The 18,033-nt window shown below is 47.8% G+C and overlaps 1 protein-coding gene across 1 annotated transcript in view; it reads left to right on the top strand.

The window, feature by feature from the left end:
- Positions 1 to 15,542, top strand: part of LOC147108996 (tubulin polyglutamylase TTLL5-like) — a 154,142-nt gene extending 138,600 nt beyond the window's left edge. The window contains exon 5 of the mRNA XM_086004165.1: positions 13,099 to 15,542. Coding sequence (XP_085860291.1) covers positions 13,099 to 13,125 — 27 coding nt within the window. The 3' untranslated portion in view covers positions 13,126 to 15,542. The remainder of the gene's footprint in view (positions 1 to 13,098) is intronic.
- Positions 15,543 to 18,033: the final 2,491 nt, after the last annotated feature.

Below are 18,033 nucleotides of genomic sequence, written 5' to 3'. Positions count from 1 at the left end.
TTTTATAAGTACTTTAACTTTCATCTTTGAAGGCATTAAAAGCTAGAAATGTTTAGGTTAAAAAACAGTGGAAAATACCCGAGGCCCCGGGGCCTAAGCTTCTCCAACTGCCGACAGCCCAAATCCAGTCCCAGGCTCCCGGCCCAGACATCGACCAGGCCCAAAAAAGCCTTGGCAACGCCGGGCCCCCCCAGCTAGTATACTTATAAAACACCTTAGGATTTTCCTTTATTTTGCTCGCCAGTGTTATTTCATGGCCCCTCCTCGCTCTCCTAATTTCTTTTTTAAGTATCCCCTGACTGCCCTTATCCTGTGTTACAGGCCCCTGACTGCCCTTACCCTGTGTTACAGGCCCCTGACTGCCCTTACCCTGTGTTACAGGCCCCTGACTGCCCTTACCCTGTGTTACAGGCCCCTGACGGCCCTTACCCTGTGTTACAGGCCCCTGATGGCCCTTACTTTGTGTTACAGGCCCCTGACTGCCCTTACCCTGTGTTACAGGCCCCTGACTGCCCTTACCCTGTGTTACAGGCCCCTCACTAATGCAAGCTCATGATCATGGTGAATTCCTGTGTACACCGAGACACCCACCAGTCTTAAAGCACCTGTCACAGTAACAGTGTCACTCAATTCAGGCAGCCTGTCGATGGTGAGTTGTGACTTTTCCACAATCCATTTCGGCTCCGCGGGGGGCTGGACAACCAGAGGTAAAAGTTCCAGAAAAGGGGGAACCCCATGAAACTCGCTCCCAGCTCTTGAAAGCAATTCAGCAAAAACCCCAGGATCTCAAATGAACACTGAAGTCTGCGTGGTCGAACCCTGACCAGCCACATTCCTTTGTGTCATTCACAGGATCCTATCGTATTTCACAGAGTTTCTGACAGCCTAAGTCTGGATTTATAACCTTCTGCATTGTCCTTAACCCTAGCTTATTCATTTAATCATGTTTTCAAGAAGGAATTAATGACACATGACCTACTTCTGGTTTTACTGGCGATCTGTTACACATGTCTGCTACTCTGTCCGGACAAACAGTAGGGCTGCCAACAATGTTCCCTGTAATTTTGTTTTGGGTCACGCGGCCCCTTTAACAGGCTGCACAGCCCATTCCGGTTTTTCTCTTTGAAAGCCGGCTCACTGGCTGCGCGGGACCTGCAGAGCGCCGCGCGGCCAGGCAGCTTAACGGGAAATAACAACAGAAAATGCTGGCGATACTCCGCAGGTCAGGCAGCGTCTGTGAAGAGAGAAACAGAGTTAACGTTTCAGGTCGGTGACCTTTCGTCAGAACTGGAAAAAAGCAGGAAAGGGAACAGATTTTTAAGCAAGTGTAGGGGCTGGGAAATGGGGGAGGGGATGAAAGAACAAAAGGGAAGGTCTGTGATAGGCTGGAAGGCAGGAGAAGTTAAGAGACATTAAGAGATATTCAAGGCGAGCGGAGATGGTAATGGGACAGGTTAAGATACAAAGGATGGCTCTAGATGAAGTGTAAATTGCGCTGGCAGAATGAAAGACAGCTGCCATGTGGGAGAGAAGAACAGGAGACACAAACAAAAAGTGTGGAAAAAATATATATATGATAGGGGTCCGAGGTTATGATCTGAAATTGTTGAGCTTAAAGGGAACATTGGTCGCCAACCTCCAGGATTGCCCTGGAGTCGCCAGGAATTGAAGATTAATCTCCAGCACACTGCCAGGAGCAAACCGGGAGAGAAATCACAGGGGCATTCAAAAAATTGTGTTTTTTAGGGTGCATCCTAGGTTACTGAGGGAAGTAAGGGTGGAAACTGTGAAGGCTCTGGCCACAATGATCCAATCCTCCTTAGATGTGGTGGTGGTGCCAGAGGACTGGTGGATTTCAAATGTTACATCCTGTTCAAAAAAGGGGAGATGGAATAAACCCGGCAACGACAGGCCAGTCAGCCTAACGTCGGTGGTGGGGAAACTTTCAGAGTCAATGATCCGAGACAAAATTAATTGGCACTTGGAAACATAAGAGTTAATAAATGAAAAGCAGCATGGATTTCTTAAAGGAAAATCGTGCTTGATTAGCTTGATTGGGTTCTTTGATGAAGTAGCGGAGAGGGATATTGTGTATATGGACTTTCAAAAGGCGTACCGCATAATAGACTTGTTGGCAAAATTAAAGCCCACGGGATTAAAGGGGCTGTGGCAGCACGGACACAAACGTGGCTAAGGGACAGAAAGCAGAGAGTAGTGGTGAGCGGTTGTTTTTCAGACTGGAGGGAAGTGTACAGTGGTGTTCCCCAGGGGTCGGTATTAGGACCGCTGCTCTTTGATATATATTAATGACCTGGACTTGGCTATACAGGGCATAATTTGAAGGTTTGCAGATGACACAAAACTGGGAAATGTAGTAAACAGTGAGGAGAATAGTAGCAGACTTCAGGAGGACATAGTGGTGAAATGGGCAGACACTTGGCAGATGAAATTAAGCACAGAAGTGTGAAGTGATGCAATTTGGTAGGAAGAATGAGGCGAGCCAATATGAATTAAATGGTACAATTTTAAAGGGGGTGTCGGAACAAAAATATTTAAAGGTGGCAGGACAAGTTGAGAAGGCTGTTTAAAAAGCATATGGGATCCTTGGCTTTATTAATAGAGGCGATGGACCCCGACAACATCCCGGCTGTCGTGCTGAAGACTTGTGCTCCAGAACTAGCCGCGCCTCTAGCCAAGCTGCTCCAGTACAGCTACAACACTGGCATCTATCCGACAATGTGTAAAACTGCCCAGGTATGTCCTGTTCACAAAAAGCAGGACAAATCCAATCCAGCCACTTACCGCCCCATCAGTCTACTCTCAATCATCAGCAAAGCGATGGAAGGTGTCATTGACGATGCTATTAAGCGGCACTTACTCACCAATAATCTGCTCACTGATGCCCAGTTTGGGTTCCGCCAAGACCACTCTGCTCCCGGCCTCATTACAGCCTTAGTCCAAACATGGACAAAGGAGCTGAATTCCAGAGGTGAGGTGAGAGTGACTGCCCTTGACATCAAGGCAGCATTTGACCGAGTGTGGCATCAAGGAGCCCTAGTAAAACTGAAGTCAATGGGAATCGGGGGGAAAACTCTTCACTAGCTGGAGTCATACCTAGCACAAAGGGAGATGGTTGTAGTGGTTGAAGGTCAATCATCACAGCTCCAGGACATCGCTGCAGGAGCTCCTCAGGGCAGTGTCCTAGGCCCAACCATCTTCCGCTGCTTCATCACTGACCTTCCTCCAACATAAGGTCAGAAGTGGGGATGTTCGCTGATGACTGCACAGTGTTCAGCGCCATTTGCAACTCCTCAGATAATGAAGCAGTCCATGCCCGCATGCAACAAGACCTGGACGACGTTCAGGCTTGGGTTGATAAGTGGCAGGTAACATTCGCGCCACAGAAGTGCCAGGCAATGACTAGCTCCAACAAGCGAGGGTCTACACCGCCCCTTGACATTCAACGGCATTACCATCGCTGAATCCCCCACCATCAACATCCTGGGGGGTCACCATTGACCAGAAGCTTAACTGGACCAGCCACATAAATACTGTGGCAACAAGAGCAGGTCAGAGGCTGGGTATTCTGCGGCAAGTGTCTCACCTCCTGACTCCCCAAAGCTTTTCTAACATCTACAAGGCACAAGTAATGAGTGTGATGGAATGCTCTCCACTTGCCTGGATGAGTTGCAGCTCCAACAACACTCAAGAAGCTCGACACCATCCAGGACAAAGCAGCCCACTTGACTGGCACCCCATCCACCACCTTAAACATTCACTCCCTCCACCACCGGCGTACCGTGGCTGCAGTGTGCACCATCTACAAGATGCACTGCAGCAACTCGCCAAGGCTTCTTCGGCAGCACCTCCCAAACCCGCGACCTCTTCCACCTAGAAGAACAAGGGCAGCAGGTGCATGGGAACACCACCACCTCCAAGTTCCCCTCCAAGTCACACACCATCCTGACTTAGAAGTATATCGCCGATCCTTCATCGTCGCTGGGTCAAAATCCTGGAACTCCCTCCCTAACAGCACTGTGGGAGTACCTTCACCACACGGACTGCAGCAGTTCAAGAAGGCGGCTCACCACCACCTTCTCGAGGGCAACTAGGGATGGGTAATAAATACTGGCCTTGCCAGCGATGCCCACATCCCGACAAAAAAGGAAGTTGCACAGTGCTGGCGTTCGATGAAGCTTCTCCATCAGATACACTGAGCTACCTTTTCTCCAGTCGGTACTGGTGGTATTTCTGGATTTTATATATCGTTTTGCTTTTATTTGCGAGCTATTCTGGGAATTGCTCGTCTTTGCAGAGCTCATCAAACACTCGCTGCTCACTGCCATATTACCAGCTGCTGAATGGAAACTACTTGCAATCCTCAAGGACTTTCACCTCTCAGCTTAATGAGCAGTGAAAAATATCCTTAATAAAGCCTTGTGGCAGTGAGTGTAGCTGTCTTGCACCGAGCGGCATTTACAATCAGACACCTGATCTCAGCAGACTCTTTAACAGCTGCTCCACAGTCATCTGATATCCAGGCTCCCGCATCCGGGCACGGAGCCAGCAACTCATTCAATATCCAAGAAATTCCTGACATGGCACAGGGAGACATGCAACATTGAGAAAGTAAGAGAAAGAGAGAGGATTCCCCTTTTAACCCCTGTCCACGGCCCATATGGGTGGGAAAAGCAAAGCAGCAAGAGCTTCTCTTTGGCAGAGAAGCAGAGATCACTGTTTATAAAGCTGACCAAGGGAGTGGTACCAAGGTCGGCACCAGTATGTGCAACATCGAGGGTCTCACACAGATACCCACTGGAGAGTGAAGTAGTTGACTCAGAGACTAGGGTCCTGAATTTAAATAAAGGAAACTACAATGGTATGAGGCGCGAGTTGGCTAGGATGGATTGGGGAATGTTACTTAAAGGGTTGACGGTGGATAGGCAATGGCAAACATTTAAAGATCGCATGGATGAACTACAGAATTTGTTCATCCCTGTCTGGCATAAAAATTAAACAAAAATGGTGGCTCAACCGTGGCTAACAAGGGAAATTAAGTATAGCATAAGATCCAAGGAGAGGACATATAAATTGGCCAGAAAAAGCAGTAAACCTGAGGATTGGGAGCAGTTTAGGATTCAGCAAAGGAGGACAAAGGGATTAATTAAGAGGGGGAACATAGAGTATGAGAGTTAGCTTGCAGGGAACATAAAAACTGACTGTGAAAGCTTCTATAGATATGTGAAGAGAAAAAGATTGGTGAAGTTAAGCGTAGGTCCCTTGCAGTCAGAATCAGGGGAACTTATAATGGGGAACAAAGAAATGGCAGACCAATTAAATACATACAGGAAACTTTGTGCTATCCGGCACCGACGGGACCGAGCTGTTGCCGTTCCCTCAAAACTGCCGGACAAACCAGCGTTAATGTTGAAGCATACGGAGCTTTTCAGCTCCGTATCTGGCAACAAACACTGTTGCTTAGCAACAGCTTCTAAACAGTTGGCCGTACCTTGGAAGCATCTCTGTTGCTTAGCAACAGCTTCAGAGAGACTTTGCAGAGCCTGACTGTTGAAAAAAAAGCCACGAGAAGAAAAAAATCCTAAAAAAACGGCTCCTGATTTTTGCCGGTGGCTCGAGTTTGCCGGACATTTAGCCTCCGGATAACACAAAGTACCTCCTGTACTTTGGTTCTGTCTTCACAAAGGAGGACACAAATAACCTCCCAGAGATGTCGGGGAACATAGGGTCTAATGAGAGGGAGGAACTGAATGAAATCTGTAGTGTATGTGCCTTTAAGAGCCCCATGTGTACTGTAATGCCGGTAATGGCCACTCGGGCTATATAAGCCTGTATATTGTGTTGTATCCGTTAGTTCCCCTCCAGACTTTGTTTAGTAAACACCTATGAAACCAACTCCTGTCTTCAGTGTCTCTATCAACACACAGACACAACAGTGGCGACGAAGTGGAAACGGACTTACCTGCAATTCGGCAGCACCTCAAGGACATCGATTCCTCTGGCGTCCAGAAGAATCAAGAAAGTGAAAGAAGCTGTGGTTTCACCAGCTGGCCAAGCTGGTGGCAGGTACTGCGGTAATCCTTCCTGGGCATCAGGCTGGGGCTCCAGCGGCTGGCTCTACAGCTGGGCCAAGCAGCGAAAGCGGAGGCAAGCAGTAACAGACGGGGAGGGAGCACTCGGGAGACGGCCGGCGCTGCAAGCAGGTCGGCGTTCAGACCTAGAGAGAAAGTCCGGCGAGAACTAGTCTCCAACTGTAAATAAATAAAAAAAGAACGGAAACCGCGGGAAACAGCGTTGTCATCGGCAGCAGCGGCGGGAAAGCGCGGGAAGCGCCATATCCTTTCTGCAGAAAAGAAAGAAAAGCGCCATATCTTTTCTAAGATGCCTAAGTCTGGCAATATTGATGCTTTTGATAATGAGATAGAGGATTGGACCTCATGTGGAAAGAGTGGAGGTATATTGCACCGCAAATGGAATAGAAGATGAAAAAAAAGCTTCAGTACTGATAAATCTAATGGGCGCAAAGACATACGGGCTGTTACGAAATTTAATCACTCCAGCCAAACCAAAGGACAAGAATTAAAAAAAAATTGTTGATACCCTACAGGAGCACTTAAACCCAACACCGCTGCTGATAGCGGAGTGATTCAAATTCTTCAAGAGAAATCAACACAAGAATGAAAGTAACGCTGATTACCTCACCGAATTAAGAAAGCTATCAAAACACTGCCAATTCGGGGCAGGACTAGCAGATTATCTTCGAGACAAATTCGTCTGCGGTCTCTTAAGTGAAGGAACACAGAAAAGGCTGCTTTCTGAAAAAGATTTAACACTGGACAAGGCTTTCAGTGTGGCTGTATCATACGAAGCAGCCGCAAGAGCAGCTGCAGAGATACAACAAAAGACACAGGACTTCGGCACACATGAAATGACACAGGGTTTCGAGAGATGTTATCGCTGCGGCAGATCCACCCATGACCAGAGGGACTGCTGGTTCAAGGACAAAACATGCAGGCAATGCGGAAAGATTGGACACATTGCACGGGTATGCCAATCTGGACAAAATAAATCCACAGACAGGAAAAAAAAAATCAATAAAGAAAAGTACAGAAAGGTACAAATGATGACGGACAGTAGCTCCGAAGACCAGAAGAGCGATAGCGACTCCGAAAACAAGAGACTAAGCTGTCTCAAATTACATAATGTAATTGCCAAAGATGATTACCAGACCATTTGGGTTACCCTCACGATAGCAGGGTCCCCAGTTAAAATGGAGCTAGATACAGGATCAGCGCTGACCGTCATAAATCGACGGGATGACGAGCGGCTATTTCCGCATATACCTTTAAAAGACACATCCATTATCTTGAAAACATATACGGGGCAGAAAGTATACCCCAAAGGAAAAATAAGGGTGCCCGTTGTATACAACGGCAAGGAAATACAAAAGATGTATTTATACATTCTACAAGATGGTGGCCCACCGCTGTTGGGACGTGAATGGATCAGGAAAATACGTTTAGACTGGCACTCCATTCAGGCACTGACGGTGACCAGTAAGGAAAAAAACGATGATGACGTCATACCTGAACGATTAAAAGACATCTTGGCCAACGCCAAAGAAGTGTTTCAAGAGAAACTAGGAACCTTGAAAGGCATCACCGCCTCAATAAAAGTGGAAGATGCAGCAATTCCCAAATTTTTTAAAGCAAGACCGGTGCCATACGCAATTCGTCCAGCAGTCGAGGCAGAGCTGGAGAATTTGGAATATGCAGGCGTATTATCCAAAATAGATTGGAGCGAGTGGGCAACACCCATCGTTCCAGTCATGAAGAAAGCATTGAATAATGATAAATCTGAAGAACAGAGAAAAATTCGCATCTGTGGAGACTTCAAGGTGACGGTAAACCCGGTCCTTCACACGGTACAGTATCCTCTTCCGAGGATAGAAGATATTTTCGCCTCACTATCCGGAGGGAAATGTTTCACCAAAATTGACTTGGCACAGGCATATCTACAGATGGAGGTTGAAGAGGCCTCTAAAAAATATCTCACGATAAATACACACAAAGGACTGTACCAGTACAATCGACTGGTTTTCGGAGTAGCATCCGCTCCAGCTATCTGGCAAAGAGCTATGGCGCAAGTCCTCCAAGGGATTCCGGGGACTCAATGCTACCTAGACGACATCCTTGTAACAGGAGAAAACGACAACGAGCACCTTGCCAATTTGGAGCAGGTGCTCACTAGGCTGAGAGAATGGGGCCTACGAGCAAATCGCCCCAAGTGCGAATTTTTCCAAAATCAAATATCATATTGTGGCCACATAATTAATAAGGAAGGGTTGCATAAGTCACCTGAAAAAATTGAAGCGGTCATAAAAGCCCCAGCACCTGAAAATGTTTCACAATTAAAGTCGTTCCTGGGATTAATAAATTACTATCATAAATTTTTACCGAACTTATCAACTCTTCTACACCCTCTTAATGAACTGCTACAAACAGGAGTAATTTGGAAATGGAGCGAAGACTGTAAACGTGCCTTCCATAAATGCAAAGACTTAATCGCGTCCAAAGAAGTTTTGGCTCATTACAACCCATCACTGCCAATCAGATTGGCATGCGATGCATCCCCTTACGGCATAGGAGCAGTATTATCGCATAAATTCCCTGATGGCTCGGAACGGCCGATAGCTTTTGCGTCACGCTCATTCAACTCAGAACATAAGAAATAGGTGAGCGTAACTATGCCCAAATCGACAGGGAGGCACTCAGCCTGGTATGGGGAGTGAAGAAATTCAACCATTACCTACACGGACAAAAATTTACCTTGTTGACTGACCATCAACCCCTCATCTCCATATTCAACCCTAAAAAGGGTGTTCCCATTATGACAGCGCAAAGGCTACAGAGGTGGTCCCTTTTTCTAGGGGCACACCAATACAACATAGAATACAAAGGATCAAAACAGCATGGGAATGCTGACGGTTTATCACGCCTACCGTTGCCAACGGTAGAAGAGGCACCTACAGTAGACCCAGTGGAGATGTTCCACTCAACCATAGTGGAATGTCTACCAGTAACAAATTCTTCCATTGAAAAGGAAACGAGAAATGACCCGACTCTCTCACGAGTCTACGACTTAACGGTGAAGGGATGGCCAGCACATGGCGAACCACTGTTGCCAGCATTCTCGCAAAGAAGAGAACAGCTGTCAGTGTGCCGAGGAACCTTGATGTGTGGATCCAGAGTGGTGATTCCACCCAAACTCCAGGATAAAGTGCTAAAGGAGCTTCACGAGGGGCATCTGGGTGGAGTGAAAATGAAGAACCTAGCCAGAGTGTTTGTATGGTGGCCAGGTATCGATGGAGACATCGAAGAAATGACCAAGAGCTGCCTAGGATGCCAGAAGGTCCAAAACGCTCCACCCCAAGCCCCTCTACATCTATGGGAGTGGCCCTCATCTCCCTGGAAAGGGTACACATCGACTTTGCTGGTCCATTTATGGACTCAATGTTCTTAATCGCGGTTGATGCACACTCCAAGTGGCCGGAGGTAATAAAGATGTCCTCCACCACCACGGGAAAAACCATCACAGTATTAAGGACCATATTTGCCAGGAATGGGCTGCTGGAACAGATCTGTTCTGATAATGGACCGCAATTTGTGTCCGAAGAATTCAGGAAGTTCTTAAAAAACAATGGGGTTAAGCACTACACGTCCGCCCCATACCATCCCGCCACCAGTGGATTGGCTGAAAGGTTTGTCCAGACCTTCAAGAAGGCCATAAAGGCCATGGGTAATGAAGACATAAAACTTCAGCACAAGGTGGATAACTTCTTATTTGCATACAGGAATGCAACACATATGGTTACAAACCAAACTCCCGCCATGATGTTCTTCAATAGAACCCTAAGATGCCGGCTGGATTTGATCAAGCCCAACATCAGAAGGGACGTGGAGAACCGGCAATTTCAAGGCATGAATGAAAGACCAACTAGAACCTTCCAGATAGGTCAACAAGTTTTGGCCCGGGACTACCGTACCGAGAAATGGCAGCCTGGAACTATCTGCACACGACTAGGACCGCTGATGTATACCGTGGACATCGGAGAAAGCATAATAAGGCGCCATGCTGACCAAATCATAGAGTCATCCGAAAAGGGACAACCTACACCACAACTCTATACGCCTAACGATGAAGTAGAGATACCCATATTTACCTCCGATCCGGTGATACTGGAACCCGATGAACCCGACACTGGCATTCAAGCCGAATCAGCCTTGCCAAAAGAACCTACTACACCACCAGAAACTACTACACCACCGAGGCGTTATCCGGACCGAGTCAGGAAGCCTCCAGAGAGACTGACTTATAATTAATTAACTGCAGCAATGTGTATATTATTTTTCTTGTAACATGTAATTAATAATTACTTAAATATTCTGTACTGGTTGACTAAAAGGGGAGGAATTGTAGTGTATGTGCCTTTAAGAGCCCCATGTGTGCTGTAATGCTGGTAATGGCCACTCGGGCGATATAAGCCTGTATATTGTGTTGTATCCGTTAGTTCCCCTCCAGACTTTGTTTAGTAAACACCTATGAAACCAACTCCTGTCTTCAGTGTCTCTATCAACACACAGACACAACAAAATCAGTATTTGTAGGGAAATGGTATTAGGGAAATTGACGAGATTGAAGGCCGATAAATCCCCAGGGCCTGATAATCTACATCCCAGGGTACTTAAGGAAGTGGCCCTAGAAATAGTTGATGCATTGCTGGTCACCTTACAAAATTGTATAGACTCTGGAATAGTTCCCATGGATTGGAGGGTAGCTAATGTAACCCCATTATTTAAAAAAGGTGGTAGAGAGAAAATGGGGAATTATAGACCGGTAAGCCTGACATCGGTAGTGGGGAAGATGCTAGAGTCCATTATTAAAGATGTAATAGCAGAGCACTTGGAAAACAGTGACAGGATTGGACAAAGTCAACATGGATTTACAAAAGGTAAATCATGCTTGACTAATCTACTGGAATTTTTTGAGGATGTAACTGGTAAAATAGACAAGGGAGAACCAGTGGATGTGGTGTATTTGGACTTTCAGAAGGCTTTCGAAAAAGTCCCACATAAGAGATTAGCGTGTAAAGTTAAAGTACATGAGATTGGGGGCAAGGTATTGACTTGGATAGAGAACTGGTTGGCAGACAGAAAACAAAGAGTTGGAATAAATGGGTCTTTTTCCGAGTGGCAGGCAGTGACTGGTGGGGTACCGCAGGGATCGGTCCTTGGACCCCAGCTATTCACAATATATATTAATGATCTGGACGAGGGAACTAGATGTAATATCTCCAAGTTTGCAGACGACGTAAAGCTGGGTGGGCGTGTGTGCTGTGAGGAGGATGCCGAGAAACTACAGGATGATTTGGACAGGTTGGGTGATTGGGCAGATGCATGGCAGATGCAGTATAATGTGGATAAATGCGAGGTTATCCACTTTGGTGGCAAAAACAGGAAGGCAGAGTATTATCTGAATGGCAATAGATTGGGAGAAGGGGAAGTGCAATGAGACCTGGGTGTCATTGTGCACCAGTCTCTGAAGGTAAGCATGCAGGTGCAACAGGCAGTTAAGAAGGCAAATGGTATGTTGGCCTTCGTAGTGAGAGGATTCGAGTACAGTAGCAAGGATGTCTTGCTGCAGCTGTACAGGGTCTTGGTGAGACCACACCTTGAGTATTGTGTGCAGTTTTGGTTGCCTTATCTGAGGAAGGATGTTCTTGCCATGGAGGGAGTGCAGCGAAGATTCATCAGACTGATGCCTGGGATGGCAGGAATGACGTATGAGGAGAGATTGGGTCAATTAGGCTTATATTCGCTAGAGTTTAGAAGTATGAGAGGGGATCTCATTGAAACTTATAAAATTCTAACAGGACTAGACAGACTAGATGCAGGAAGGATGTTCCCGATGGTGGGGGAGTCCAGAACCGGGGGTCACAGTCTAAGGATAAGGGGTAAGCCATTTAGGACAGAGATGAGGAGGAATTTCTTCACCCAGAGAGTGGTGAACCTATGGAATTCTCTACCACAGAAGGCAGTAGAGGCCAATTCATTAAATATATTCAAGAAGGAGTTAGAAATATTTCTTAAGGCTAAAGGGATCAAGGGATATGGGGAGAAAGCAGGGACAGGGTACTGAGTTTGGATGATCAGCCATGATCTCATTGAATGGCGGAGCAGGCTCGAGGGGCCGAATGGCCTACTCCTGCTCCTATCTTCTATGTTTCTATGACCTTCTGACTCAGAGGCAAGAGTGCTACCACTGAGTCATGGCTGACACTAACTACCTCCTGCTCTGCACTTGATTGGCACCGGCAATCAATCTGCTTCAAACCGCCACAGAGGTGCCTCTGCCCCAGGACGTGGCAGCTCTGTGTGAGGGAGGTGAGGATGCCTCTCTTCCCTGTGGAGCTGCTCCTCGCCACCCGCTCCCTACCAGGATGTCGGACCTGCAAGGGAATGTAGCATCGTGGTTATGTTACTGGACTAGTAATCCAGAGGCCTACTAATGATCTGGAGACAGGAGTACAAATTTCCACCAAGGCAGCTGGGGAATTTAAACTCAATAAATCTGGAATAAAAAGCTAGTGTCAGTAATGGTGACCATGAAACTACTGGATTGTCGTAAAAACCCATCTGGTTCACTAATATCCTTTAGGGAAGGAAATCTGCCGTCCTTACCCAGTCTGGCCGATATGTGACTCCAGACACACAATGTGGTTGACTCTTAACTGTCCTCTGAAATGGCCCAACAAGTCACTCCGTTGTATCAAACCGCTACAAAGAAATATACTACTTCACCACACGGACTGCAGCGGTTCAAGAAGGTGGCTCACCGCCACCTTCTCAAGGGCAATTAGGCATGGGCAATAAATGCCGGCTTTGCCAGCGATGCCCACATCCCATTAACAAAATACAAACTCACAGAGTGCCAGGTTTCCCCATCAGAATTATGCAATTCACATTGGCAAAGGTTTTTTTTAAATTTGTTCAAGCTGATTTTCTGTTTATGTATTCGCAGCTCAGCCCAGCAGCAGCAGCAGGTTAACCCTCGCACCGAGAAACCCAGCAGGAAATGGGAGTGAATGGACCAGCTGATCCCCACAGGCCGGCCCCACTGAATCCCAACAGGCCGGACTCGCTGATCCTCACAGACCGGATTCCCTGAATTCCCACAGGCTGGACTCGCTGATCCTCACAGACCGGATTCCCTGAATTCCCACAGGCCGGACTCGCTGATCCTCACAGACCGGATTCCCTGAATTCCCACAGGCCGGACTCGCTGATCCCCGCAAACCAGACTCGCTGAATTCACTAGTACAAAGGGAACAAGGAGTCCACTGGTACAGAGGGATCGAGGAATCCACATCAGAGATCTGTCTTCAATACTGTTCCCTCCCTGAATCATTCAATCCCGCCACGCCCACCAAACTGGATTTTACCACTGGAGGTGGGCTAAGAATTGAACAACTGGCCGCTTCTGAGGAAACTGACGGGAGGGAGCAGGGAGCAGAATCTCATGGGCCCTGGACCAATAGACCATTGGCAACCGCCACCATAACTGTTCCTGAGGAATATTCCCACAGCCCCCATTCACCATGAGATAAACTGCAAGGAGCAAGTCATCGATTCCCCATCAGAGGAAGGGCAGCGCTGACAACGGACCATTCTGCTCCAAGTGGCAGAGTGACCACTGACCCGCCCCATGCCAGATGAGGAGGTCAGTCCTCGCATGGCAGATGATGTGATCATGTCGTTCACAGCATGGATTTTCATAGGGAGTGCTCCATGCACTGCGCCTTCTGCGAGGGGATCGGCCAACACGTACAGTCCTCGGTGCCAGCCCCTCAACCCTTGCAGCCAAGATGTGGGATTGTAATCTCCTGAAGGAGCGCTGCAGACAGGTGTGGGTATTAGCTCAAGCGTGAGGGCTCCTCATGAAGCAGTGTCCAACTCGAGCAGAGGTGCAACGCAGCGCGGGAGCTGTGGGTCTGTTCCTGCGAGCCCACACACACTGAGCACTCGGTTACAATCAATACATCAGCTGCCCAGTGCCGCCTAAGCTGTTTACTAGGGGACCAACACTTCTACTTAATGGTGCTTCTTGCTCAGTGTGGGGAGTCTGGGACAGACCCGTCTCACATTCCTAGTCCTTGCTTTCTGTTGTTGGAAACAAGATGAAGAGATGGGACAGCACTGAATCCCAGCGTGCTGCAGCTGAGCAGCTCGTGCTTTTTTATTATTCATTCCTGGGATGTGGGCATCGCTGGCAATGCCCAGCATTTATTGCCCATCCCTAGTTGCCCTCGAGAAGGTGGTGGTGAGCCGCCTTCTTGGATCGCTGCAGTCCGTGTGGTGAAGGTACTCTCACAGTGCTGTTAGGTCGGGTTTCCAGGATTTTGACCTAACGACGATGAAGGAACGGCCGATATACTTCCCACTCAGGATGGTGTGTGACTTGATGGGGAACTTGGAGGTGGTGGTGCTCCCATGCACCTGCTGCCCTTGTTCTGGGCGGTGGAGGTCTGTGTGTGGAGGCCCAGAGCCACACAGAGCAACGAGTCTGCTGAGGGCCACAGGTGGATGTGAGATAGAGGTGAGCGGGTCCCCAGGCAGTACGAGCACCACTGTGTTCTGGGCCTCTATATGTGTTTGATGGTCCCCAGATACAAATGACAAATTCTCACCTTCTGTCTGCCGTGTGAAATCCTTCCTGAACATTTTGCCTCTTTGCGCTGACTCTTCCACAGCTCTGCTGAGTTCAGCAAGGTTTCCGTCCATTCAATAGCCCTCCGCCCCCCTACAGCGCTCCCATGTGACGGGGAGCTCAGCTCCCCCTCCCGCACAAACTCCTTCAGAAGGGAAACAATACTAGAGGTCACCGCCAGGAATGGAAGGGGGCGTAACCCCATGGAGGGGGTTGTGTCGGGTTAGGGTTACTCTTGTGGGACTCTCAGGGTGGGTTGGACTGACGGTGATACTTACACTTTCACCCGCTGAGTCGGAGGGTGAGGGGGCGGTGCTTCAAAGGACGGACTGTTTTAAAACATGGGTAATACATGGCTGAGGGAGACACACACTGAGAAAATCCCCTTCCCCATGAGTCCAATTACTCCCTAACATTTCACAGTGGTGAGTTATCACACCACAGGCAAGTGAAACCCAGTCACTCCTGCATAATAAACCCAGCCCCAAATCTGGCAGTGGCGAGTGACTTTGATGCGGGTGTTTGTGGTTCTTTGCTAATATTATTTTTGGAATGTTTTACTCTGTGACCAATTTGTATATAATAATGGAATTGGGCGGGTTCTCGACTTTTATTTTTTATTACATGGAGAGATCTGAAAGAGGGACGGCTGTTGGCTGGACTCGCCTGTAAAACGCCACTGGGTCTGGTGCTCTGTACGCTCGAGATGTTTCAGAAAGAAACCTACAGCTGTATTAAAATGAATATTAATGTTTTCAGATGTGGGGCTTTGTGTCAAGTAATCATTGTCTCTGAGTTTCTCGGGTGCACAGGATAGCAACGGGAGACATGAGCAGATAATCTGTGGTGATGTTGGTGAAGGCAGAGTTTGCAGAACCCTGCTCTCCTGTGAATGGTACCATGGGATCTTATACATCCACCCGAGAGCTGTTTAAAACGATTCGGGGATTCGATAGGGTAGATGCAGTGAAACTATTTCCTCTTGTGCGGGAATCCAGAACAAGGGACACAATCTTAAAATTCGAGCCAGGCCGTTCAGGGGTGATGTCAGGAAGCACTTCTTCACACAAAGGGTGGCAGAAATCTGGAACTCTCGCCCCCAAAAGGCTGTGGATGCTGGGGGTCGATTGGAGCTTTCCAGACTGAGAGCGATAGATTACTGTTGGGTCAGGGTATCGAGGGATCTGGGGCAAAGACGGGTCAATGGAGTCAAGGTACAGATCAGCCCTGTGAATCTGTGTTGAGGTCACAGGCTGTCTGTTACTCATTTTCTATTTACTGATCAGAAATGCAATACGCCACATCTGCATTCCCAATTATCCACATCTGGATTCCCAATTAGCCACATCTGGATTCCCAATTAGCCACATGTGGCGAGTGGCTAACGTATTGAACCACACTGACCCCCATACAATGCAATCACTGGATTTCTCCTGTCTGAGGCACTGTGACCCTGTGAATTGACTTTACAGCGTTTGGTTTGTTAAAAGAGAGAGAAGAAAAATTGGCAAATGCTCAAAACACAGAGCAGATCAAACAGCTGTTGTAAAACGGAAGGACGAGTTAACGTTTCATGTCCAACTCTTCATCAGAACTGGAAAGTAACGGAAACGCAAGCGTTTTAGTAAGGTAGGAAAAAATAGAAAAAGGAAAAAATAGAAAAATTGATGGGGGGACAAACAACAGTTATTGCCATCACAGGGGGTGAGAGAGAGGAAGAGAGAGTGGGCGTCGCCGTTATTTATGCGCAAATGCTACAGCAACTTCAGGCCAGGTGCAGATGCACGGTTAATCACGTAAATCAAAAGTCGCTGTCCGAGTTGCACCGCTTCGCCATTAGCTTTGCAAAAACGGCATCTCACTGTCTGGCTCACCGGAGAGAGGCATCTCGCCGTCTGGCTCACCAGTGAGAGGCATCTCGCCGTCTGGCTCACCGGTGAAAGGCATCTCGCCGTCTGGCTCACCGGAGAGAGGCATCTCGCTGTCTGGCTCACCGGAGAGAGGCATCTCGCTGTCTGGCTCACCGGAGAGAGGCATCTCGCCGTCTGGCTCACCGGAGAGAGGCATCTCACCGTCTGGCTCACCGGAGAGAGGCATCTCGCCGTCTGGCTCACCGGAGAGAGGCATCTCGCCGTCTGGCTCACCGGTGAGAGGCATCTTGCTGTCTGGCTCACCGGAGAGAGGCATCTCGCCGTCTGGCTCACCGGTGAGAGGCATCTCGCTGTCTGGCTCACCGGAGAGAGGCATCTCGCCGTCTGGCTCACCGGAGAGAGGCATCTCGCCGTCTGGCTCACCGGTGAGAGGCATCTCGCCGTCTGGCTCACCGGTGAAAGGCATCTCGCCGTCTGGCTCACCGGAGAGAGGCATCTCGCTGTCTGGCTCACCGGTGAGAGGCATCAAGCATCGTGAAGTTGCTGTATTTGTGCGATAGATACAAACTAAACTAGCAACAGAAAGTTAAGTCTTGTCCATTTCAGTCTACGTGCCCTTTTAATGAGGTGATAAGTGTTAATTGCAGCCAATCAACCTCTCTGGCACTGAAAATTTACAATTACAAGTGTGGCGCCTCATTCCTTCGGGTTTTAATTGGTGGAGATTTTAAAAATGTCAAATTTAAAATGAAAACATTTTTCTTTCAGTCTTTTTTCCTCTCTCAATCCAATCTTTCTTTCCCTCTCTTTATTTCTCTTTCTCTACCTGATTTGACGTTGAGTTCAGCCACTCTAATTTACACCTCCTTCTCAGTCCTTGTGCTGTTAATTTCCCAATCTTTCAGTCTGATTGGTTAAGGAGATACCCTGCTGCTTGACCTGCTCACTCAGGTCCCAGATGCCCGGTTTCCCTCGCTGTGACGTTAGCAGCTCGCACTTCCAGCAGCATGCCACGTAAAAATATCATTGCGATTAAATAGGCAAGGGCAAGTCTGAGGACGGACTTCGTTCGTTGCCCTGCTACAGAAAATTATGGCCCATTGTATGTTTTGAGATATTTATGAGAGATGTGCTAAGACAATATATAAATACAAGTTCTATTATTTTTCCTGACACCAGCGTACAGTATTGTGATTCTTTTATACCATCCAACAGTTTGCAGCTCATTCAACCCATTGTGTTGTTTAAAAGATCGTCTTGTTTTTCAGCTGTTTTGCCAACTTGTTTGAATTGATAAAATTATCTATTTGACGGGTAACAGAATGTGTCGGTCCATCATCCATCTCCCCTCACCCTCTGAAATTGTGACTAACCGATC

The sequence above is a fragment of the Somniosus microcephalus genome, chromosome 12 (genome assembly GCF_052327205.1).
Source record: "Somniosus microcephalus isolate GS21.2 chromosome 12, FLI_Smic_1.0, whole genome shotgun sequence".
Classification (NCBI taxonomy): Eukaryota; Metazoa; Chordata; class Chondrichthyes; order Squaliformes; family Somniosidae; genus Somniosus; species Somniosus microcephalus.
This window is presented reverse-complemented; position numbering and strand designations above follow the sequence as displayed.